Source organism: Rana temporaria, chromosome 3 (assembly GCF_905171775.1).
Source record: "Rana temporaria chromosome 3, aRanTem1.1, whole genome shotgun sequence".
In the NCBI taxonomy this organism is placed as follows: domain Eukaryota; kingdom Metazoa; phylum Chordata; class Amphibia; order Anura; family Ranidae; genus Rana; species Rana temporaria.
Window position 1 is genome coordinate 306,717,387 of NC_053491.1, and position 27,191 is coordinate 306,744,577.

The following is a 27,191-nucleotide window of genomic DNA, read 5'->3' on the forward strand; positions in this document are numbered from 1 at the left end:
CTTCTCCTGCATCAACTCAGCGTCCAAAGCACACCTTTCATAGAATGTTGGATCAAGGGGATGAGTGCATGATGTGTCAAGTGCATTCATGGAAAGGAACAGAGGAGCAGGACATAGTGTAAAACTGTTTTAATTCAAACACAATTCTCCACTTACAAAAACATGCTTACAAGATAAAAGTTGTTAAAAGGCACATCAGATAGCAAGACAGTAGCTCACTCAGGTGGTTGTGCTTCTCAGCACTGCTCCAGCTGGCGAGTCCCGGGTACAGCTTACTCCTGTGTGAACGATTCGTCATGTAGCCACGCCCTGATGCGTTTCGTGATTGGCTCACGTCTTCAGAGGGCGTGGCTACACGATCCGACCTCTCGTTTATATGGTCTGATGAGCCCTTTCGGTACCGCCCATTCGCCCATCAAGTGCCAATAGAGTGAGTGTGTTAACCACTCCCCCACTCATTCAGTACGACCCCTCCGCTGTAACGTTGTGGGCCGTCTGATTGGTTCAGCCCTCTGCCTATAGTGAGAGTTACAACGCGGAGAGACAATCACATTCCCCAATAGGGTGCGATGGTTAGTGACTGGCTGTATGATAGCCCGCCCTCCACAGCTGACTATTTCTGTGATCCCTGTGTCAGCGTCTGTGCCGTCCTAATGCAAGACAAGGTGACATTCCTTGCTGACACCCGAACCAATAAGGATCTATCATTTAAGTTTGTGTTGTGAAACAAACCAGAGAATGTAATCTAAATGAATATTAAAAAATATATTAAAGAATATAAAATATATTAACAAATATATTAAAAAGAATACATATTAGAAAAACATGTATGTTTTAGAGAAGGGTGAAGTGAAGTAAGAGACTGTCACGCTTCCTGATTTTCAGTAAGCATTGGCACTAAAATTATACTAAAAAGCTCAGCGCGTCAGCACTCCACTAATCCTTCGATTACAGGCTTAAACATTGTATGCAGAACGCCATACATAGTTACCTCATTAGGCTGCTGCATCCTCTCATAAATACAACCCATGTTGCTGCATGGTACATCTATGATGAAACCATATTGATGAATAATCGCATTTCATAACTTAAAGTCGCAAGCCTGGAATCAAGGTTGTCATGCTCCAGTGAGTTTGTTGCTTATTTGACATGTAAATTCAAGATAAAATAATATGTGATAAAAATTATTATATTAAAATTAGAAATATATAAGTAAAGCATATCACATGCCCTCCCTGTCATTACCTGTGTTGCATCACGTTAGTGATTGCTTATGAAGAAATTTATATCTAGATCAATGATCAATTTGAAATCTCCCTTACCATGTTGGACCCTCTCCAGTTGGGGTCTATTTTGTCTATCCCCCAAAATTTTAATCCGGATGGATCTTTATCATGCTTTTCTTTAAAATCTAAAGATACGCTATGCTCTGTATATCCAATGGAGATATTATAAATATGCTCAGACACTCTCTTGGATAATTTTCTTTTGGTCCGTCTAATGTACATGAGCCCACATGGACATTCCAAGGCATACACCATGTGCGTCGATACGCACGTAATGCATGCCTTGATTTCAAAGTGTCTGCCATTGGCCGTAGAGGAGAACTGAGTCAGGCCTCTTAGGTGGGTGGACACTTGACAGCATGCTTTACATCTCCTGCATGCTGTAAAACCAGGCCTATCCCAGAACATCTGTATCTTCTTTGGGGGGTCCAATACCTTTTTTACAATATGGTCCCCAAAGGATGATGTCTTTCTGGAAATAAACAGTGGAGCACTTGGTAACAATGGATTCAATACTTTGTCTGTTGTTAATATACACCAATGTTTCCTGAATATGGCCTCAATGTCTTTGTATTGTTCGTGGTACCCTGATATGAATCCCCATTCATGTTGTTGATTGGGGGATCGCGTGCGTGGTTCAAGCAGACGTTTCTGTGGGTTGCTCCCTATTTCTTCTATTAGAGGGTTTAATTCAATCGCGTTGTAGCCCTTCTCCACAAAGCGTTCTTTTATCAGGGTGGCCTGCTTCAGATAATCATAATCCTGAGTGCAATTACGTCTGATCCGGGTGAACTGACCTTTAGGTATATTACGGAGCCACCTCGGGTGATGCCCGCTTTGTAAGGGAATATAACTATTCCGATCAAAGGCCTTAAAGTACGCCTTAGTATAGTAGTTTGTTAGACCCTTCATTATCGTGACATCAAGATAGTGAATCTGATGTTGATCCCATTTGAATTCTAATTTAATATTGTTTTTTATTGGTATTTAACCAGTCGGCAAAGCTTTGCAATGATTCTTCAGATCCTTTCCAAATAATGAACAGATCGTCTATGTATCGCTGGTAAAATAGCAGTTCTGGGCGTCTATTCTTAAAGATCCACTTGTCCTCCCATTCGCTCATGAACAAGTTGGCAATGTTTGGTGCAAATTTGGCACCCATCGCCACACCAGTTTTCTGACTGTAGAATTGGCCACCATACCAGAAGTAGTTGTGCGTTAAGCAAAACTCCAGAGACATTTTCAAAAATGTCATCTGTATATGGGGCAACTCATCCCTCTTACTTAAAGCCCAATTAAGGGCTAGAATCGCATCGTCATGATGTATGTTGGTATAGAGCGATGATACATCCGCAGTAACCAAAAACATAATGGTATCTGGTGGAATATTGACTTCTTTCAGTTTCTGTAGGAAACTCGTGGTGTCTTTTAAGTAGGCCTTTGTGGTGATCACACTACTTTGTAAGTAATAATCTAAGTATTGGCCAACTCTTGATGTGACCGATTCAATTCCGTTGACTATTGGTCTAGCCGGTGGTAGTGTTTGATGCTTATGCATTTTTGGGACAGTATAGACTATCCCAAAAATGCATAAGCATCAAACACTACCACCGGCTAGACCAATAGTCAACGGAATTGAATCGGTCACATCAAGAGTTGGCCAATACTTAGATTAGGAGTCCTACTAAAACTAGGGCATAGAAACTGTTTTTCTTTTTTGGTCAACACCCTCATGTAATAACCAAAGTCTACCAGATTGTTTAGATCTGTTCTATACTGCTTAGTCGGGTCACCCGCCAGATGTGAATAGGTATTTGTGTCACTTCGCATATCCAGGAGTTGGTTGTGGTAGTAGGTTTTATCCATCACCACTATCCCTCCTCCTTTATCTGCTGGTCTTACTATGATGTCTTTACGTTTTTCCAAAGCTTGTATCCCCTCTTTGATGTGTTTGGGGTTAAGGCTTCTTTTCACCTGGAGCACATCCAGATCTTTTAATACTAGTTGCTTAAACACTTCTACATGGTGATTTGAGGGTTGGGGTGGATTGAACAATGATCTATTTTTTAAGCCACTGTTCACTTCCACAACCTCCGAATATTTAGTGCTTTGACTGCCAAAGTTATTGGATAGTAAGTATTTTTTAATATTCACCTTCCTTATATATCGATGTATATCGATATATACTCCAAACTTATTTAAAGCCTTTTTAGTTGAGCATTTCAATCCCGCATTAAGGATATTGGTTTCTTTTTGTGTTAGGGTTACCGATGATAGGTTGTAAATACCCCCTAATCGGCTTGCCTTGCCCTCTTTTTGTTTGCGAAAAAAGAAAAAAAATGGCACTCCTTGAGAGAACAATAGCTGAATTGAAAGCCAAATTAGACCCTCTTAAAGGAACACAAGCAGTAACCAACTTTGATAGTGAAATAAAAAAGAAGTTAGAGAAAACTGATAAAGAAACTCAGAAGAAAAAAAAATCAAAAAATTTCGAAGGGATCTGAATGATTTCAGGAAAAATAAATACTTTTCCCCAACTGCCATAAATACACTATTTTTCCTGAAATCATTCAGATCCCTTCGGAATTTTTTGATTTTTTTTTCTTCTGAGTTTCGTAACATACCGAAAGGTCAGTTCACCCAGATCAGACGTAATTGCACTCAGGATAATGATTATCTGAAGCAGGCCACCCTGATAAAAGAACGCTTTGTGGAGAAGGGCTACAATGCGATTGAATTAGACCTTCTAATAGAAGAAATAGGGAGCAACCCACAGAAACGTCTGCTTGAACCACGCACGCGATCCCCCAATCAACAACATGAATGGGGATTCATATCAGGGTACCACGAACAATACAAAGACATTGAGGCCATATTCAGGAAACATTGGTGTATATTAACAATGGACAAAGTATTGAATCCATTGTTACCAAGTGCTCCACTGTTTATTTACAGAAAGACATCATCCTTTGGGGACCATATTGTAAAAAAAGGTATTGGACCCCCCTAAGAAGATACAGATGTTCTGGGATAGACCTGGTTTTACAGCATGCAGGAGATGTAAAGCATGCCGTCAAGTGTCCACCCACCTAAGAGGCCTCAATCAGTTCTCCTCTACGGCCAATGGCAGACATTTTGAAATCAAGGCATGCATTACGTGTGTATCGACGCACGCGGTGTATGCCTTGGAATGTCAATGTGGGCTCATGTACATTGGACGGAAAATTATCCAAGAGAGTGTCTGAGCATATCTCCATTGGATATACAGAGCATAGCGTATTGTTACATTTTAAAGAAAAGCATGATAAAGATCCATCTGGATTAAAATTTTGGGGGATAGACAAAATAGACCCCAACTGGAGAGGGTCCAACATGGTAAGGGAGATTTCAAAGCGTGAAACAGAATGGATATTCCTTACCAACACACTCAGTCCGAATGGACTCAACATTGATCTAGATATAAATTGCTTCATAAGCAATCACTAATGTGATGCAACACAGGTAATGACAGGGAGGGCATGTGATATGCTTTACTTATATATTTCTAATTTTAATATAATAATTTTTATCACATATTATTTTATCTTGAATTTCCATGTCAAATAAGCAACAAACTCACTGGAGCATGACAGCCTTGATTCCAGGCTTGCGACTTTGAGTTATGAAATGCGATTATTCATCAATATGCATTTGTATGGTTTCATCATAGATGTACCATGCAGCAACATGGGTTGTATTTATGAGAGGATGCAGCAGCCTAATGAGGTAACTATGTATGGTGTTCTGCATACAATGTGTAAGCCTGTAATCGAAGGATTAGTGGAGTACTGACGCGCTGAGCTTTTTAGTATAATTTTAGTGCCAATGCTCACTGAAAATCAGGAAGCGTGACAGTCTCTTACTTCACTTCACCCTTCTCTAAAACATACATGTGTTTCGAATATGTATTCTTTTTAATATATTTGTTAATATATTTTATATTCTTTAATATATTTTTTAATATTCATTTAGATTACATTCTCTGGTTTGTTTCACAACACAAACTTAAATGATAGATCCTAATTGGTTCGGGTGTCAGCAAGGAATGTCATCTTGCCTTGCATTAGGACGGCACATACGCTGACACAGGGATCACAGGAAGAGAGTCAGCTGTGGAGGGCGGGCTAAGGTACAGCCAGTCACTAACCATCGCACCCTGTTGGGGAATGTGATTGTCTCTCCGCGCTGTAACTCTCACTATAGGCAGACGGCTGAACCAATCAGACGGCCCACAATGTTACAGCGGAGGGGTCGTACTGAATGAGTGGGGGAGTGGTTAACACACCCACTCTATTAGCACTCAATGGGCGGTCCTGAAAGGGCTCATCAGCCCATATAAATGAGAGGTCGGATCGTGTAGCCATGCCCTCTGAAGACGTGAGCCAATCACGAAACACGTCAGGGCGTGGCTACACAACGAATCGTTCACACAGGAGTAAGCTGTACCCGGGACTCGCCAGCTGGAGCAGTGCTGAGAAGCACAACCACCTGAGTGAGCTACTGTCTCGCTATCTGATGTGCCTTTTAACAACTTATCTTGTAAGCATGTTTTTGTAAGTGGGGAATTGTGTTTGAATAAAAAAAAAACAGTTTTACACTATGTCCTGCTCCTCTGTTCCTTTCCATGAACGCACTTGACACATGCACTACGGTGGCCATTTTCTTGTAGCCGCCCAGCGCTGGAGGTGTTGCTCACACGGCGCCCAAGGGGGGGCTGTACCGCGTCTCCCGGCCGCTCAGCGGCCTGCGCGGTGCGCCCCAAGAAGGGCGCTTAGAACGGCTATCCTCCAGGCAGCATTTCACCATGAAACTGAGGCCTCTAGCGTCCCGCTCGGTGGCCATTTTTTGTAGCCCATGAAAGTATTACAGCACTGGCGGCCATGCTTTTGGGGCCTCAGTTTGCTTGACCTCTAGCGCCTGAGCGGCAGCCATCTTATAAATCAGCAGCCAAACAGACACACTCTGCTGACTAGCAAACACGCTGATAAGGACAGCAGCCTTGTAGATAGCAGCCATTCAGCAGACTGACAGTTGTATTCAGCGGACAAGAAGCAGCTCAGCTAAACGGCACTGCACTGCTGGTTCCAGGGTGGTGAGTCCTCTGGGGGGGTACCCCTCATCTCCGCTGCAGTTAGGAGGGTGGGTTGTCCACCTTGCTTGGAATCCCTGTGTCAAGTGTGTGGGCAGCATGGTGTCAGAAACAGATGTTTTTTTCCCTGAAATACCTGAGCTGGCAATTGATGCCCCTGTACCCGATGTATCGGTGGACGCTATGTCGTCAATCCTAGATGCCTTCATTGCCAAGGTGGAATCAGCGCTTGGAAGAACGGGGGCTAGAAAGCGCCTCCCCGCCATCTTCTGGGGACAACTCAGATACGGAGCCAGGTCTAGCTACCACTCAGGACCCGGACTCTGAGGTATCTGATGGTGCAATACCTAGAGCGGCCAGACAGTGAGGATGACTCTGGACCCAGGTCAGCTCGCGAGAAGGCTCTGGTGAGTGACCTTATCACCGCAGTGCGAGATACCCTAAAAATAGAGGGGTCGGTAGAATCAACAGAAGCGCCGGTCCTCTTTGGGTTCTGTAAGGCGACCTGCACTGCTAAGGTGTTGCCTTGTGTGTCTTATTTATACAAACTTTTATACAAGGAATTGGACAGACCACAATTTTTTTTTTACCTAAAAACCTAGCGGTACGTTACCCACTGGAGGAGGGTTTCTTAAAGAAATGGACCTCGCCCCCCATAGTGGACCCTCCTGTGTCCAGACTAAACAAGCTTACCACCCTTCCAGTGGAGGGGGCTCCTGCCTTCAAGGACCCGGCGGACAAGAAGGCAGAGTCGATACCCAGTAACCGATACAATGTAGTAGGTTCAGCGGTACGCCCAACAATAGTTGAGGTGCTGGTGTCCCAGACACTCACGGAGTGGGCAAGGTTACTGCTCAATGGGTTACAACCACATCACGCTTCCACCCACGAGGTAGCCCTAGCGGAACAACTGGTACGGGGCCTAAAATTTGTGTGTAGAAGGTAAGAGCACCTTGCTCCCTCAGACCTATAAGGGGAAGGAGCCACGTCGGCGACAGGGGGCCTTCTTTACCGCACCCAAGCGTTTTTTCGCCCGCCAATCGCTGCGGAAAGAAAACCACAGGCCAATAAAGTGCCTGCTCAGGGATAGAGATGTCCCTGGTTTCGCAAACCCGTTAAGACCACGTCCGCATGAAGGTGCGCCCCCACCCATCCCTCGGGTGGTGGGACGTCTTCGCAAATTCGCGACCCGGTGGATATCTCGGGTCCCCGACCGGTGGGTTCGCGAGGTAGTCTTATTAGGTTACAAGATAGAGCTCCTATCTTGCCCACCAAACAGATTTTTTCCCTCCAACCTCCAGCTACTATCGGCTCATCGGACCTGCTGGAACGCGGGGTGGTTATCCCTGTCCTAGTACAGGATCGGTTTCAGGGGTTTTACTTCAATCTATTCATTGTACCAAAGAAGGAGGGCGTTCGTCCTATCCTGGACCTCAGGGCCCTCAATTGCTTCATGAAGGTACAAGGATTCCGGATGGCATCAATCCGCTCTGTCGTTACTATCCTCCAGCCGGGGGACTTTCTGGCATTCTTGGACATCAGGGATGCCTATCTACATGTCCCCATATGCACAAAGCATCAGAAACTTCTGCGCTTTGTGGTTGGGGAAGACCACTATTAATTTGTGGTTCTCCCCTTTGGCCTGGCATCGGCACCAGGGGTGTTCACCAAGGTGATTGCCCCAATTCTCGCCCTACTAAGACAACGTGGCATCGCTGTCGTGGGCTACTTGGATGACCTGCTTCTGAGGGCCGCTTCAGCCTCAGAATTAGAGGTGAGCGTGTCTATAACATCAGACCCTCAGACACTTGGGTGGCTACTGAACATTCAAAAGTCAGTAATGGTAACGACTCAATGCCTAGTGTATCTGGGATTGATTCTGGACTCCTCAGAGGCAAAGGATTGCTTCCTGTGGAAAAGTTGCAGACCTTCGGGCTGCGGTGCGGTAGTTGACATCCCAGAAGGGTCGTCACTCCGCTTTGCATGGCCTCATGCATGACCTCATGGTGGCCTCCTTCGAGGCGATACCATAGGCGCTATCTCACACGCGAGTGCTACAGAAGGAAAATTCTGTTCAGATGGGACAAGTGCCCATCATCCCTGGATTATCAGATCCGGGTGAGCCACCTGGTCAGGCCCTCCCTGGTGTGGTGGCTGACCTCACCGGCACTTCTGTCTGGGAAGTCGTTCCTTCCTTATCACTGGATAGTCATCACGACGGATGCCAGCCTTACCGGTGAGGTAGTCTGGGGGGTTCAGTCGACCCAGGGTCGCTGGTCTCCAGAGGATTCCCATTTGCCGATCAAGGTGCTGGAACTTCGGGCGTTCAGGCTGTGCCTCTCCAAATGGTCTCAGAGGCTACAAGGGCGTCCAGTCAGGATCCAGTCGGACAACGCCATGGCGGTGGCATATGTCAAGGAGGAACGAGTAGCTCGGCTGCAGCGTTAGAAGTCGCTCACATCCTAAGGTGGGCAGAAAGGAGCATACCGGCACTGTCGGCCATATACATTCCGGGTGTGGAAAACTGGCAGGCGGACTACCTTTTTTAGCCAGATGCTGGACCAAGGAGAATGATCTCTGCACCCAGAAGCGTTTCAGCTACTTTGCCCAAGATGGGGCACGCCAGACGTAGATCTCCTGGCGTCTCGACTCAATAGGAAGGTATTGAGGTTTGTGGCCAGGTCAGGAGACCCATGGCCGGACGCGACAGATTCGTTAGTGGCGCCGTGGAGTCAGTACCGGCTAATCTATGCCTTCCCTCCTCTAAAGCTCTTGCCTCTTCTGCTTCGCAGAGTGGAGGCAGACGGGATTCCTATGATCCTAATTGCTCCGGATTGGACTCGGGGTCCTTGGTACACCGATCTAGTGCGGCTAGTAGCAGACATCCCTTGGCGTCTACCGCTGAGAGAGGACCTGCTGTCACAAGGTCCCATACTGCATCCTGCTTTACAGTCACTGGCTTAACGGCATGGCTATTGAAAGCCAGGTACTAAGAGACCGGGGCCTGTCGAATTCTGTGATTCCTACCATAAGGAAGGCTAGGAAGTTATCCTCTAGAAGGATTTATTATCACACTTGGAGAGATTACTTAGCCCTTTGCGAGGAAATGAAGTGGAATCCATGGACTTATTTGGTTAAGGGACATATATCTGCCCTGGCTGTTTTCTTTCAGCGACCCCTGGTGACTCACTCTCTAGTGAAAACATTTCTACAGGGGGTTCGGCAGGTGGCCCCTCCGGTCCGTCCTCCACTACCTCCGTGGGGATTTGAATAGCAGACGCACCTTGGCGTCTACCGCTATGAGAGGATCTGCTGTCACAAGGTCCCATAGGTCATCCTGCTTTACAGTCAATGGCTTAACGCCATGACCTCTAGATGCCTCAGAACCACTGTTGAGAACATTAGGGAAGTTCCCTTGTTGACACTTCTCAGAAAGTGGTCCTTTTAGTGGCTGTTATGTCAGCTAAGACAGGTTCTGAGCTGGCAACCTTGTCATGAAAGGCTCCCTATCTGATCTTCCACAAGGATAAGATGGTGCTGCGTTTGCAGCCTTAGATTCTTCCTAAGGTAATTTCGACCTTCCATCTCAAGGGAGACATTGTACTGCCATACTTGTGTCCTCATCCGTCGAATCCAAAGGAGACGACGTGGCATTCCTCGGACGCTGTCCGAGCTCCGAGAATATACTTGTCTGTTACTGCTCCGTTCCGGAGTTCAGACTCACTGTGTTTCGGTGGCTGGTCCCAAGAAGGGCCCAGCGGCCTCATCGGCCACCATTTCGAGGTGGACCCGACGGATCCTGATCAGGCTTACGCCATAAAGGGTCGGGCGCCTCCAGGGCAATGGTGCCTTTTGGGGTTTCTGACATCAAGTGTCTGTTTCCCAGGTGTGTAAGGTGGCGACCTGGTCGCCCGGTCACACTTTCACTTAACTTTACAAGTTGATGTGAGTGCATCTTTGGATGCTTCTTCGGCCGCAAAGTTTTGCAGGCAACTGTTTAGAGTTACAACTCCTCAGTTGAGGAGCTCTGTTTTGGGGTGAAGTTAAATTTTTTTGCTGTTCCCACCCCTCATTTTGACACTGCTTTGGGACGTCCCACTAAGTCAAGATTAAGGCTGTGTCCGTCCATGAACGAAAGAGAAAATAAGATTTTATGCTCACCGTAAAATCTCTTTCTCTGAGTTCACAGCACCCTCCCCTCCTTTTTATGTTTGTACTGCTTTTTGACGAACTGATCTGCGAGATGCAGAGAGAGAGGTAATACCCAGAGGGCCCGCCCCCTGGGTGGGGCTATAGGCTGTGTGTGATAAGTTAACCTTTTATATAAGTTTCTGCCTAGTCAACTCCTAAAGGAAGGCTAATACCCACTAAGTCAAGATTAAGGCTGTGTCTGTCCATGAACTCAGAGAAAGAGATTTTACGGTGAGCATAAAATCCTATTTTTCCCCTCGCACGCCCTTATGGGGTAACCCCAACCTCCCACATATGCGTAGTATACCTGATCCTCAGGTATGGGCCTCTAAAGTCACAGTGAGGTTGAAACATTTGGTGACGGAGGCTAGGTTGAGCACTTTCCCAGAACTTAAGGATGCATATAGCCTTCCCAATTGGATGTTCTTTAGATATTTGCAGGTAAGACATGCCTTCCAGTACAAGTTTTCCAACGGCATCGCACTCGAGTCAAATCCAGTAGAGCGTCAATTGTCATCAAATGTCCTAATTGCTCCCCTATCCTCATTGTACTTCCACCAACTAAAATTTGTGCATAGAGCTTAATAGTATTAGTCTAGCCGTCTTCAACCGTGATAGGTCCTCATCATGTGAGGACATGGAGGCTTCCTTTCTGCATATGATTTGGTCCTGTCCCACACTACATAGCTTTTGGGAGCAGGTCCTGGAGGATATTAATCAGGCTACGGGGGCAAATGGCTACTCCACTTCAGTTGTCTATCCTGTTAGATAAGTCTGATTGGTATTTCTTGTACAGCTTTCCTTCGTGTTGCAAACGTGTATAACTGTACTTCTCAATATACCCTGCATATGTTTTATGTTACTGACATGTGAATGTTTCAATAAAGTTCTTACATTTGTTAAAAAAAAAAAGACGATTATGGCTATACCAAAGCCATTGATTACCCAATCCCCACAGGCAATACTCCACCCATTCGGAAACAATGCCGTCCTATTTCCCCAGTGTTGTGCCAGAGGTCAAAGATTTGCTCTGTAATATGCTACAGAGCAGGGTGATTTGAGAGTCATATGCCGCGTACACACGATCATTTTTCAGCATTAAAAAGAAAACTTTGTTTTTCAGCATGTCCAAAAAACAACGTTTTTCCAACTTCATCATTAAAAACGACGTTGCCCACACACCATCGTTTTTAAAAAATGATGAACAAAGCGCGGTGACGTACAACACGTACAACGGTACTCTAAAGGGGAAGTTCTATTCGCCTTTGGGCTGCTTTAGCTGATTCCTTGTTAGTAAGACGATTTGCGCTTTTTTGTCTGTTACAGCGTGATGAATGTGCTTACTACATTATGAACGGTAGTTTTACCAGAATGAGCGCTCCCATCTCATAACTTGCTTCTGAGCATGCGCGGGTTTAAAACGTCATTTTAGCCCACACACAATTTTTTACAACCCGAAAAACAACATTTTTTTAAACAACGTTAAATGCAGCATTTTCGAAAAAAAAATGTTGTCGTTTTTCATTTTAAATTACGTTTTTTAAAAACAAAGTTTTTTTCATGTTGAAAAATGATAGTGTGTACGCGGCAATAGTCCTTGGGCTGCTTCAGCGGTTCTGGTACAAAAGAAAGACAAACGTATGTGGTTTTATGTAGACTACCACAAATAAACAACTGCACTCATCGGGATCGTTACCCATTACCCCAGGTAGAGGAGTCACTTATGGTGTTGGGTCAAGCCAAGTACTTCTACACCTATGACCTGGCAAGCGGCTACTCCCAGTGTGGGATTAAGATTGTGAAAAGACTGCTTTTGTCACACTCTTGGGACTGTTTGAATTTAACTGTATGTTCTTTGGCCTGAGCAATGCCCCGAGCATGTTTTAGCACCCAATGGAGAGGTGCCTGGGGGACTTCCACTCTGAGACTGTGCTAGTCTACTTGGGCAGCATCGTTATCTTCTCCAAGACCTTTGAGGATCATGTCAAGTACCTCGACTAGGTGATGGCGAAAAATACCAAGAATAAGTGAGGCAGTAAGCTGGAGCACAAGTGTGTACATACTCCCTAGGTTGAACAACCTTTTCCTCATACAGTGCATGAAGTAATCTCAGAGGGACCTAATCCTGTCAAGAGACATCTCCATCACAACCTTCTATGGCCCTGTGTGCTAAGTGGTGTCTGTTCCACCAAACCAGCAGGCAATTAGGAGAGGATAGATCCTGTGGATGTCCCACCTGTACAGGAAGCCCTGTTGAATAGTACAGTAGGCAGGTGCAGTCTACTTTCTCCACTGCAGGTGGCATTCAACCACAGTGGTATTGCAGGTGGTGAGGAGGTCAAGAGGAACATGGGGCCAGATTCACGTAGCCCGGGCGCAACTTAACTTTTCCGATTTAAGTTACACCGCCGCAATTTTTCCAAGTTAGTGCCCGATCCACAAAGCACTTACCTGGAAATTTGCGGCGGTGTATCCTAAATCCGACCAGCGCAAGGCGGGCCAATTCAAATGGGGCAGGTCCCATTTAAATTAGGCGCGCTCCCGCACTGGACGTACTGCGCATGCTCCCGACGCAAATTTCCCGACGTGCTTTGCGCGAAGTTACGATGCGCCATGGTTTTGTGAATCGCGACGGGTAAAAAAAGTTGCGTCGGGAAAAAAAAATGTTTAAAAAAAATTTGACAGCAACGCGGGAAAGACGGGTACACTTTTACATGGTGTACTAACTTTACACTTTGTAAAAGGTACCCTATCTTTGCGACGGCAAACTAACACTTACGGCGACTTAACGAAGGGAAAAAGCTTTGTGGATCTCCGTAAGTGCTAATTTGCATACCCGACGCTGGTTTACGACGAGAACTCCCCCCAGCGGCGGCCGCGGTACTGCATCCTAAGATCCGACAGTGTAAGTCCATTACACCTGTCGGATCTTAGGGCTAGCTATGCGTAACTGATTCTATGAATCAGTCGCATAGTTAGAAACAGAGATACCATGGCGTATCAGTAGATACGCCGTCGTATCTCGTTTGTGAATCTGGCCCATGGTTCCTCTATGGTTTTCTGAGTCACTGGGGAAACTATTCAATTGAATGCTGCCTCCCAATGACTTAAGCAACAATCTTGGGTCAGGCAGAGCCTATTTAAGGCCCTGGTTCCCAGGCTTTGCGCCCTTTTCTTGTGTGGGTCATGTAGGGTCACCCGTCTGACAGGGACAGTGATTAGAGGCAGGGAGAGGTTCCAGATGAGTAGGGAAAGGATAGAGACCCATTTGGGCTCAGATTGTACAGGCCACATTCCGCCCCTCATTGCAGATGCTGTTGGTACATCCAAGACCTACTCGGCTACACACTGCTGTCATTGCCTTGAGTGTTCCCGTTCGGGTTCCTTCCTGCCAGGTCTGTTGTGAATTACTGGATTCTGCAATAATACAAGTTCTGTTCTCTGCAAACGGACTCTGTGTGTTTACCAACGCTGCACCACACTGCACCTTCCCACATGCTGAGCCTATGGAATCTCTGGTTCTTTTTTTTTTATATCCTTGAGGTGTTCACTGATGCAGATTCGGAACTGACTTTTCACAATTTAAAAATTTACTACAGGGGCACTGAAAACTGGAAATCACCTGCGTGGTTGAACAATTAATCAAGCTTTTGATCTTATAAGTATTATTGCCATCCGCATCAGTGAACCCGCTTGTCCACTCTACATAAGGACAGATCTGACAGTGTCCACAGGCTACCATACCTTTATTTCTTGTGAAAGAAGTTACCCAAGTTTCTCTAGGAGACTGTGCAAATTCAGACTGATAGGAAACCTTCCAAACAGCTTTGTGTTAAAGGGAATCTCTGCTTGTTCTCACCTTCCCCTCCTCCACTGCCACATTTTGCACTTGGGGGGGGGGGGTACCTGCACCTGAAGCCAATTGACAAATTGTCACCATTGCAGCCTGCTTAGTGCCTATCTGCAGCCTCCCATTGCCCATTATTGCAGCCTGTTCAGTGCCCATCAATGCAGGCTGATTAGTGCCCATCTGCAGCCTCACCATTGCTCATTAACGCAGCCTGCTCAGTGCCCATCTGCAGCCTCAAAATTGCCCAATAATGCAGCTTGATCAGTGCCCATCTGCAGCCTCACCATTGCAGCCTGATCAGTGCCCATAGGCAGCCTCGCCATTGCCCATCAATGCAGGCTGTTCAATGCCCTTCTGGTGAAGCTCACCCCCCTCCTTCCCCTCCACGGCAGCCAGGTATTAGTGTATAACAGGCAGTCAGGCACCCACGATTTGGGTATACCTCTGGGATATTGAAAAGAAAGTACCAAAGAGTCATTTGGCTCAGCATTTTTTGACCTTACACTAAGCTAAAGCTTTTAGGTTTAAAAGTCAAGGGTATTTATGCATTAAACAGGAGTAAGAGATGAAGTGATTTCAATACCATTTTTTTACATAAAGAAAAAAATTCTGAATCTATAAGTTGGGTACCTTTTGTCCCTGAGGGAATAAATAAGGAATTTAACCTCCAGGTTTTTTTTGGAGACTTAAAAAAAAAAAGGTTTGAACAATCTACGATATACTAGAATCCCTGATTATTATTTTTTTGCTAATAATTTACCTGTCTGAATTAGGTGTAAAAGCTGCCGTATCTCTAATAATAATTTGTCTCCCAGCTCATAATAATTTGTGCTCATAATATTTTATTCTTTCAGAGTTTTAAATTGAATAACCTCTATGTAAAGCTTTCCCCCTTTTAGATAAAAATAGCAGAGAAGATCTAAAGCAGTGTTAAAATTGAGGGTGCTGGCTCAGGGATTCACAATGGAGTTTTTAATATACTGACTGTACATTTCCTGTATCGGGCCCCCTTTAAATGCCAGATGAGGATGTGCTTCGTGCAAGGTTTAATAGTAATTAGCTTAGGAGACAGCAGGTCCTGATGAAGCCATGGTTATGGTGAAATACGTTGACATTCTACTAGCCATTGTTTGACATCACAGGGACCATGCCTATGTCCCCCCCCCCCCTCCACTAGGGCATGTGGAAGTGAAACAGCATGCATTGGCTGAACATTATCAGAGAAGGTTAAGCAATGATTACTGAAAGCTGTGGTGACAGCTAAGAGCTGTAAGAGGGCATACAGTTTGATGCCAGAAAAGCAGAACCTGGATATGGGTGGAAATTAGAACAGTGATACATTGCTGCATGAGGCCGGGTAAGCTTTCAGCACCATTAACTATTGGGACACTGGATGAGATGGATAATTTTCTAACAGGATTGTGCTCTAGCTTACTTTATCTCACCTGTCTGCTTATTATCCTGCCTTGCCCCACTAGGGACTCTTTTTTCTATGCATTATTACCATAGCCCTCTCATCTTTGCTTATTAATGTGCTTATAGATCACTGGCTTCAGAAAACGCATGCTTATTTTAGTTTATAAAACAATCTATGCCATGGACTTTGTGTGGAGGTCTATTAATTTTCCATGCAGCTATTCTGATTTATGGTTGAACTTGTACTGTATATACAGCCCCAAATTTTGTGATTTACAATAACTGGGCATTCCATAATACCAGAAGGGACATTATAGGTCATATAGCCTTGCAGCTGTATGTTCTATTTTAGGATATAAGCCTAAACTGGAAATTACAGGTTAGGGCAAACATACAGGGATGATTATTTAGCGTGTATGAAGTCTAGACAACAATATGTGTATAAAGACAACATTGTCTGTTATAAATGGTAATGGGGGGTTGTTTTGCCAATATTAATGTAAAGATAATGGGGCAGATCCACATAGATCTGCGCCGGGCGCAGCGTATGTCAGATACGCTACGCCGCTGTAACTTACTTAGGCTTAGTTTGAATCCTCAACGAATTTGCGCCGTAAGTTACGGTGGCGTAGTGTATCTCTCGCGGCATAAGGCCGTCCCTAAAATTTCCCGCCGTGCATTTCGCTAAATGACGTCGCAAGGACGTCATTGGTTTTGATGTGAATGTAAATGGCGTCCAGCCCCATTCACGGACGACTTACGCAAACGACGTAAAAAAAATTTAACTTAAAATTTTTGAAAATTATCCGTGGGAACGACGGCCATACTTAACATTGAGTACGCCACCATATAGCAGCTTTAACTATAAGCCGGAAAAAGCCATACGAAAACGACGTAAAAAAATGCGACGGCCGCTCGTGGATCGTCGGAAATAGCTAATTTGCATACTCTACGCAGAATACGACGAAAAACGCCACCTAGCAGCCGCCGGAAAATTGCATCTAAGATCCGACGGCGTACTAAGGCGTACGCCTGTCGGATCTAACACAGATGCCGTCGTATCTTGTTTTGTGGATACAAAACAAAGATACGACGCGCAAAATTTGAAATTACGCGGCGTATCAAGAGATACGCCGGCGTAATTTCTTTGAGGATCTGCCCCAAACTGTTCTGCAATTGGAATGAATAAAGATTTTGATACTTTTGTAATATTTTATGGATAGAATTATTTGTAGTTGGGTTAAGCACCGTGAGCTCAGAAAGATCGGTCTCTAAAACCAACAGTCTTCTCTATTGCTGGCATTTTCTGTGGTCTCTTGGCATTCTACCTCCTCATTGGCTCAGACACAGCAGCATGCTGCTGCAAATAACAGTCAGCGAGGGTGGATCAAGGTCAGGGCCAGAGGAGGGCCAGGGGAAGCCAGGAACGTCAGCAAGGTACTTGAGAAGAGAAGGATTGGGGCTGCTCTGTGCAAAGCATTGAACAGAGCAGGCAAGTATGACATGTTTGTTATTTTAATTTAAAGAGAATTTAGCATTTACAATCACTTTCAATTATAAGTACACTTTTTGCTTCTTTTAGATGGCTGAACCAACCCCCCCCCCCCCCCCCCCCCCCCTACATAAATTAATTCTTACTTCAATCTGATGATTTTTTTTACATCCCATGCAGCAAGTTCTCTTTCTGTGCCTGAGCAATAGAGCCCCACATAAGTTTATGGGGCCCATCTACCTCTGTCTCTGTTTGTGTTAAGTGAAAAGTGAAAGTGCACTTATACTTTAATAGACACTTGAGACACTTACAAGTGGGCAGCCAGTGAACTCCTGATATGTATTTTTAAAGTATTTTTATAAGCAATGAAGCTGAACAATAAGAGAGGCAGGCAATCAGAACGATCCACTTCTAAAAAAGTAATTTCTCATAGCTCCAGTATTTCTGCTAGTAAAGGGTCACTTTAATTGCCTTAAAAATAAGAGGTGTTCCTGTCATTAGTCATTTTAGTCCCACACTAGTAATACTTGTAAAGACAGATGCTTAAATTACACTAATTGTGATAACAGCATTCGACTGGCCCTAAAACAAACTGCAGGTGCTCAGTAGAGTCTGAATATTTTTTTGGTTGTCACCCTCTGTGCCCTGAATCAATGTCCCCATCTTGTGGTCTCCACACCTTCCCACTGGTCTGCTACTCTGAAGGTAATATGGAACTGGTAATATGGAGATACATGAAGCAAGGGCAGGTAGATGCTTTTACACTACCAGGAATTGTCAGAATTTGGGATATATAAATGTTTGGGATTTTGGGCTCAGAGTGCACTGGAGTATCTAGTTTTGTCGACATTGGGGTCTTTCAATTACCCTTTCATAATAGTAGGCGTACTTAATGGGAATCCTATGAGCTATAGAGTCAGGTAAAATATTAACTTTTAATATTGTTATCAATGACCTCAAATTAAACATACTTGGATGTCTTTTGGAGTTCTTCACTGACATGAGGGTGACCATATGCTAGCCTCTCCTCTTCGTGGTATGATCTTGCATTCAAGTGATTTTTGGCTTCCCTGTGCAGCATCAACTTCCTTAGTTAAAAACAAAAGAACAGCATATGTAAGTACTAAAAAATTCAGACATAAAAAGAAAGACGATTAACAGTTACAGATAAAAAAATATCATACATTTCAGCTCTGATTCTTCCCTAGTTGCACAAATGGAAGAAGAAGACCCACACAGTAACTAAATGACATAATAAAAACTAGAGTGTGCTATAGAATTTTTATTTTGGACCTTTATCCTATCCTATCTTTTACTATCCTAATCCATCCTATAGTAAAAAAAGAATCCTGAGTAATCTGTAAATTCAAACCACTCACACATTTGCCTGACTCACACTTTTTAATTCAGCCCAGGTCACTTCTTCCCTTCGTACACAGCTCCCCACAGCTTTCCACTTCCCTCCTGCACACAGTTCCCTGCAGCTCATCTCTTCTATGCCACACTCAAATCCCTCTAGTTTTAGTGCCCGCCCACAACGTCAGCTCCCACCTCAACCCCCATGGTCATAATGCTCCTTTCCCACATCACTTCCCATTATCTCAATGGTCCTCTCCCACCCACTCTCCCTGGTTTTGGTGCTCTCCTTCCATCTCACCTACTGCAGCTTTAGTGCCCCTTCACGCCCCACCCTTAGTCTCCCAGTGTCTCCACACATTACCCCTAGGTCAAAGTACCTTCCTTTCCACCTCACCCAGCTGGTCACATTGCCTCCTTGCTACCTCACCCCCTCAGTTACAGCTCCCATCTGGTACCAACTTAAATCCTCATTCCGCAAGTCACAGCACGCAGACCCCACTTAGGGTCGGCTGTCTTTTTGGAATATTTGGATTGGTGTGCTGTTTAACTTTTACATTTTTTTAAAGCTGGCTACGAATGCCATTTGCCAGCAATTTAAACTAACATTTTTGTGTCATTTTTGCTGTGGCATATCCTACAGCAGGGGTAGGCAACCTTTTGAGCACAGTGTGCCGAAAAATGTTTTCAAAGAAATTGAGCGTGCCGATTTTATAACAAAAAAATGTCAACTTCACACTCTCAATCGCAAAAAGGATTTTTTATAAAGTAAATGCTGTAAACTGATGTAAAAGGTGTCCTTCAAGCTACTGTGAGTATAAATGCCAATAAGTATCAGACTGATTAGTTGTAGTGAAAAGTGTGCAGCAAACCCTATTAGTGTTTACAGTCGAGTGGCCCATTGTACCACCGAATCAGCTCACCATTAGTGATGTATAGAACGGTTCGCCGGCGAATAGTTTGCGGCGATTTTCGCTTGTTCGCGTTCGCCGCCGCCGGGGAACATATGCGATGTTCGACCCGCCTCCTATTAATGAACATTGAGCAAACTTTGACCCTCTACCTCACAGTCAACAGACACATTCCAGCCAATCAGCAGCATACCCTCCCTCCCTGACCCTCCCACCTCTAGGGCAGCATCCATTTTAGATTAATTCTGAACCTACAATCTTAGTGAGAGGAGGGACAGTGTTGCTGCTGCTGATTTTATAGGGAAAGCAATAGCTCAGGCCAGTGTACTCCAGTCCTGAAAGACTCATCTGATCTCTGCTGTTAGAACAGCACCCCAAACAGCCCTTGTTAGGGCTAATCAATCAGTGAGAGAGAGAGAGAGAGAGAGAGAGATGTTTTGGAGTTAGATAGATCAGGCAGGCTAGTCAGTTAATGTTACAGTGTGTAGAGGATATATATACATCACCAGGAGTTGTACATATATTTATACACTGTATAGTTTAGTTAGATTAGAGGTACAGGGTGCTGTGCAATATAAAGGGGTCCAGTGGTGCAGGGTGCTATGTAAAGGGGTCCAGAGCTGTGGGGTGCTGTGTAATGTAAGGGGCCCAGTGGTGCAAGCTGCTGTGTAATATAAAGGGGCCCAGTGGTGCAAGCTGCTGTGTAATATAAAGGGGTCCAGTGGTGCTGGGTGCTATGTAGAGGGGCCCAGAGCTGTGGGGTGCTGTGTAATGTAAGGGGCCCAGTGGTGCAAGCTGCTGTGTAATATAAAGGTGTCCAGTGGTGCAGGGTGCTATGTAAAGGGGTCCAGAGCTGTGGGGTGCTGTGTAATGTAAGGGGCCCAGTGGTGCAAGCTGCTGTGTAATATAAAGGGGCCCAGTGGTGCAAACTGCTGTGTAATGTAAAGGGGTCCAGAGGTGCAGGGTGCTGTGTAATGTAAAGGGGTCCAGTGATGAAGGGTGCTATGTAAAGGGGTCCAGAGCTGTGGGGTGCTGTGTTATGTAAGTCCAGTGCCACATCTCATCTGAATTGTGTTGGCACAATTGATAAGATATAAAAACAAAATTCACTGCAATACATAATAGTAGTCATTTGTCTGCCAGGGTGTCTTTGCCTCACAGGGTAAACTGTGCCCACCTGTCCAGTGCCACATCTCATATCTGGTGGCACAGTAGCTTGCACGCATAGTACAACTAAACTAATCTAAGAAAAATGACAGGCAGAGGCAGGCCACCCCGCAGGGGCCGTCGTGGTCATGGTGCTGCGATTCCCTTTGGCCCTAGAATAATGCCCAGTGTTCAGAGGCCACGTACCCTGAACTCGAAAAGTTCTGAGGACATAGTCAGAGTTTGGTCTGTCACTGTGAACCCTAACCCTATTACAGACAGGGTTAGGGTTACATATAGGGTTAGGGTTACAGATAAGGTTAGGGTTACAGATAGGGTTAGGGTTACAGACAGGGTTAGGGTTACAGACTAACCCTAACCCTATCTGTAACCTTAACCCTGTCTGTAACCCTAACCCTATCTGTAACCCTAACCACATCTTTAACCCTAACCCTATCTGTAACCCTAACCCTGTCTGTAACCCTAAGGCCCCGTACACACCATAGAATCCATCCGCAGATAAATCCCAGCAAATGGGTTTCAGCGGATAGATCCTATGGTGTGTACACGGCAGCGGATCTGTTTCCGCGGATATATCTCCCCTGGGATGGATTCCAGCAGATAGAATATTCGCTGACATGCAGAACATATGCATCTGCTGGAGTCCATCCCAACGGATGGATCCGCTGGTCTGTATAGACTCACCGGATCCATCCGTCCGAAGGGATCCCCCGCATGCGTCGTAATGATGCGACGCATGCGTGGAATTCCTTATATGACAGCGTCGCGCATGTCGCCGCGTCATAATCGCGGCGACGGCGCGACACGTCATCGCCAGAGGATTTCGGCGCGGATTTCAATGCGATGGTGTGTACACTCCATCGCATGAAAATCCGCCGAAATCCTCGAGAGGATTTATCCGTGGAAACGGTCCGCTGGACCGTATTCGCGGATAAATTCTATCGTGTGTATGGGGCCTAACACTTACACTACCTGATCGATACAACATCATACCTGATGTTTTAAAGCACATTATTCCAAACAATTTATGAATGTTAGGTGATTTATGCCCTTTATGGATTAAAAACGGACTCTGCGACAACTACGTAATTTTCCATGGGAGTTTTGCCATGGATCCCCCTCCGGCATGCCACAGTCCAGGTGTTAGTCCCCTTGAAACAACTTTTCCATCACTATTGTGGCCAGAAAGAGTCCCTGTGGGTTTTAAAATTCGCCTGCTTCATAACATCAATACATGTTCTAAAACCCGGTGGGCATGGATGGTGAGTAGTGATGTCGCAAACCTAAAATTTTCGGTTCGCGAACAGCGAACGCGAACTTCCGCAAATGTTCGTGAACGGGCAAACCGCCATAGACTTCAATAGTCTATGGCGGTTTGCCCGTTCACGAACATTTGCGGAAGTTCGCGTTCGCTGTTCGCGAACCGAAAATTTTAGGTTTGCGACATCACTACTCACCATCCATGCCCACCGGGTTTTAGAACATGTATTGATGTTATGAAGCAGGAAAAATATGACACAGCAATGACAGCATGACCCCGGTCTTGGTAAAGAGCCGATGATGCTGCTCTTTACCCATGTGATGTCCAATAACCGCCAATCACATGTAAATGAAAGCATGTGAGGAGAGCCGATCAGCGGCATCTCCTCACAGTGGAGACTGTACAGACAATTAGGGCACTGATTACAGTGCAGCCCTAGCAGTTCCCAGCAAGTGATGTCAGTCTGTACCCATCAGCGACACCAATCAGTGCCCATCAGTGACACCAATCAGTGCTGCCTTTCAGTGCCCATTAGTGCCACCCATTAATGCCCATCATTGCCACCCATCAGTGCCCAACAGTACCGCCCATAAGTTTGGCCTATCGGTGCCACCTATCAGTGAACTTCAGTGAAGGAGAAAAATGACTTACAGTGCCTTGAAAAAGTATTCATACCTCCTTGAAATTTTCCACATGGGATTTTATGTGATAGACCAACACAAAGTGGCACATAATTGTGAAGTGGAAGGAAAATGATAAATGGTTTTCAATTTTTTTTACAAATACATATTGTGGCGTGCATTTGTATAGCGCCCCCCTGAGTCAATACTTTGTAGAACCCCCTTTCACTGTAATTACAGCTGCAAGTCTTTTTGGGGATGTCTCTACCAGCTTTGCACATCTAGAGAGTGACATTTTTGCCCATTCTTCTTTGCAAAATAGATCAAGCTCTGTCAGATTGGATAGAGAGTGTCTGTGAACAGCAATTTTCAAGTCTTGCCACCGATTCTCAATGGGATTTAGGTCTGGACTGTGACTGGGCCATTCTAACACATGAATATGCTTTGATCTAAACCATTTTATTGTAGCTCTGGCTGTATGTTTAGGGTCGTTATCCTGCTGGAAGGTGAACCTCCTCCCCAGTCTCAAATCTTTTGCAGATTTTAACAGGTTTTCTTCTAAGAAAGGACAACCTTTATTTGTCTCCATCCATCTTCCCATCAACTCTGACCAACTCTGACCTGAGGACAGCGTTTATGAACACTGTTGAGGACAGATTCTCCCACCTGAGCTGTGAATCTCTGCAGCTCCTCCAGAGTTACCATGGACCTCTTGGCTGCTTCTTTGATGAATGCTCTCCTTGCCTGACCCGGTCAGTTTAGGTGGACGACCATGTCTTGGTAGGTTTGCAGTTGTGCCATACTCTTTCCATTTTCGGATGATGAACAGTGTTCTGTGAGATGTTCAAAGCTTGGGATATTTTTTTATAACCTAACCCAGCTTTAATCTGCTCCACAACTTTATCCCTGACCTGTCTGGTGTGTTCCTTGGCCTTCATAATGCTGTCTGTTCACCAAGGTTCGCTAACAATCCTCTGAGGGCTTCACAGAACAGCTGTATTTATACTGAGATTAAAACACAGGCACGTGTTTAGAACTGTCCCTGCACAAAATGAGATTACTATAAGAAAAAAGTAATTTAAGACTGCTTGCGGCTTTAATGTAATGTTTGGTCCCTGCAATATGGATGAAAATCACTGAGAAAAATAGCATGGGTTTCCCTGCCCCCCTCCCCCCAGGTCATTACAAGCCCCTTTGGCCATATATACTTTGAACAGCAGTATACAGGTGGTGCAAACAAGACAGGGACTGTAGGTTTGTTGTCAAGTAGAATCTGTTTTGTAATTTTCAACTGGTACTTCTTTAAAGTGTAGCTTCAGCCATAAAATCTTTTTTTAAGCTTTTCTGAAAACACAGAGAAGGGTTATCACCCATGTAACAATTGTTTTGCTGTCTGTGTGCATCTGTTCAGAAGATTGCACCTCACTTTCTGTCCCAATGACAAATGATTTTTTGAAAATGTGTTTTTTTTTGTGAAACAAGGATTGGTGATAAAGCATCAGTGGACAGGAGACACCTTTTACAGAAGAGAATTTCCCTTCCTAGGGGTAGATTTCCTCACTTCCTGTTGTCTCCTTCCTTTTGCAAGTAGGAGTCGTTTGTAAGTTGGATGTTTGAAAGTAGGGGCCTGCCGTATATACTCTGCATAAATTTGGGCCCTAGGTGTTGGTGTTGCCACAACACTGTAAGCCCTCACAGTTAGTCTTGGTGGGCGCTGGAACGCCCTGTTGTGAAATATTAGATCACAAATTGTAATTACACGCCCCAGTTAAACAGGGGCAGAAAAATTGAGCCTTAGGCACTGCAGGCGGTGCCACAACACTGCAACCCCTCACAGATACTGTATTTGGAGCGCAGCAAAGAGCCAAATGCAAAGTGTAGCGCTACCCCCTCAGGAGCCGCTGGTTGTTTTGGGATCAGCGTATTAAGTTACCTCTAATCGTTGTCTAGGGGTGATGATAGTGAGTAGAGCAGTAAACGAATGTCCAATCAGCGAATAAGGTTTTCTGAATGCTTTATTTCTCGGCCCAACACGACCAACATCAACATGAGGTAGGACAGGAAAGGTTGATGAAGTAAGAGAACCTTGCAGTATCAGGCCTGGATAAGAGGAAAGCAATCCTGCTCTCAGTAGTAGTAGTTACAGTTCGTCACCACTCCAGCCAGAGTGGGTGAAGTGCCTCCAGACAGACTCCTGCCACGAGCCTGGCAGCCGAAGTGTCACTTTAAGGTTGCTGGGAAGGAACAAGTCCCCGCCACGGACGTGGCTCTGTTTATATTAAATTTTAGATGCCAGGTGAGGCCTCTGCCACAGGCTCAACGCTAACAATGTGAACAGCAGAGCGAATCCTCCCAATGAGTTATGCTAAGGTCACCGGTTGACAGTAGAAGTGTACCTGTCAGTGTCCCGGTCACCAGATCCCCGATGGTTCATTCAAGTCTCTCAGACAACCTGCCTCCGGGTTCTCCTTGAGCCGATCCCCCACCACACAGCACGTAGCTTAGGATCTCTTCAATAAAGCTGGGGACCCAGTAAGTCACTAGGGCCCCTGGTAGCATCAATCGCCCCAGGCCATGAGGGCCCAGAGTCAGGAACTCTGTGTTGGGCGCGACCCCAGGCCAGGTAGGCCATAGTGGTGGGGCCTGCGATGTGCGCACACCCTAAAGATGGGTGCCGTACCCGGAACCAGGAACCCGCAAAAAGAACCAAGAACAACGGCTTCTACCACAGAAATACTCCTCCCCAGTATGCCCCACGAGGGAAAACCCCTCCAATTGGCTGCTAGGAAAAAGCGGCTCCGCCTGGACCTCTCTGGTGCCACCTGCCGCCAAGGGATGGTACCACATCCCTATAACGCAGTCTGACCCACAGAACCATCCAGATTTGGCGACAGCCAAATTTAACATAATTCGGAATGAGAGCAAACTCTCTCTCATTCCCCAGTAACTTTAGCGTAGTGCCTTTACTGAAAGTAAGGGGGGCGCTACAAAAGTAATGCATCAAAATTTTTTATTATACGCCCCTGATAAACAGGGGCAGAAAAATTGGGCCTTAGGCACTGCTGGCGGTGCCCAGAACCAACAATGTTCTTACACGCTATCAGCAAGATCATTGAGGAGGAAAAGGATATATTTAGTCAGCAGAATAACAGGACAGTCACTCAGCATCAGTATAGGCAGTCTCCAAGGGATCTGACATTTAAAAAAAAATATTCAGTTACATCAGCATCAGGTGCTTGGTAGCTGGTGTTGATCCAAGCCTGACTCATTTTTATGAAGGTCAGTCGATCGGCACCCTGTGATCGGTCACAAAGCCTCCAGCAGCACCGAATGTGCGTTCTGAAAGAACGCTGGATGCAGGACAAGCCAGTAGCTAAATTGCGTACTGTGCAAGCTCTGGCCAGTGATCTTTCCTCAAGACCCAGTAAGCCAGAGGATTTTCAGTGGGGAAGGTGTCCAAGTCCCGCACCATGTAAACCAGACGCTGGCAATGGTTGCTGAAACCGGTCATACCTTGGGGCTGCGGACTAAAAAAAATTCTGAACGCATCGGGTCAGACGGCCACCTTCTCCACCGCTCCTTCTGTGACTCACCGAAGCCTCAGCAACACGTTGTCCAGGACCAGGATTTGGTAATCCCCCAGGTTCTGGGAACGCGTTGCACAGACCTTTCTGCAAGGCCACTCGAAGATGTTTCATCTTCTGCTCCCTCTGCGATGGCAAGATAAGGTCCGCAACCTTACTCTTGTAACGTGGATCAAGGAGAGTTGCCAGCCAGTAGTGATCCCTCTCCTTGATACCACGAATACGAGGATCCTTACGCAGGCTTTGCAGGATCAGGGAGGCCATGCAGCGTAGGTTTGCTGAGGCATTCAGGGCACAGTCCTCTGGGTCACTGAGGACTACAGGATCCGCAGCCACCTCATCCCAGCCACGTAAAAGTCCATGGGTTCCTTGGGACTGTAAGTGATCCCTTGAAGAGTGCTGCTGCTGCTGCTGAGTGCTAGGCTCCACCTCCACGCTGCTGATACAATCATCCTCATCCTCCTCATCCTCTTCCTGTGTGCTAGGCGGGCAAGCAGGACCACTGTTTGGATAAAGGGGGCCTTGAGAGGTAAGGAAGTCCTCCTTTTCCTCCCTTTGTTCTGCCTCAAAGGCCATGTCCATTATTCCACGTAGCGTGTGCTCCAACATGTGAATAAGAGGGACAGTCTCACTGATGCATGCACTGTCACTGCTCACCATCCTTGTGGCCTCCTCAAATGGTGACAGGACAGTGCATGCATCCCTGATCAAGGCCCACTGGCGTGGGGAAAAAAAACCCAAGCTCCCCTGACCCAGTTCTGCTGCCATATTGGCACAGGTACTCATTGATGGCCCTCTGCTGTGTGTGCAGCCGCTGCAGCATGGCCAATGTAGAGTTCCATCTGGTGGGCATGTCACAGATTAGGCGGGTTCTTGGGCAGGTTGTATTCCCTTTGGAGGTCTGTCAGCCGAGCAGTGGCATTATATGA

General features: G+C 45.7%; 1 protein-coding gene across 1 annotated transcript in view; it reads right to left on the reverse strand.

The window, feature by feature from the left end:
- LOC120930475 (electrogenic sodium bicarbonate cotransporter 1-like) overlaps positions 1–27,191 on the reverse strand; it is a 644,541-nt gene that overhangs the window by 375,594 nt on the left and 241,756 nt on the right. Inside the window, exon 6 of the mRNA XM_040341656.1 lies at positions 18,335–18,451. Within this exon, the coding sequence (XP_040197590.1) occupies positions 18,335–18,451 (117 nt within the window). The remainder of the gene's footprint in view (positions 1–18,334; positions 18,452–27,191) is intronic.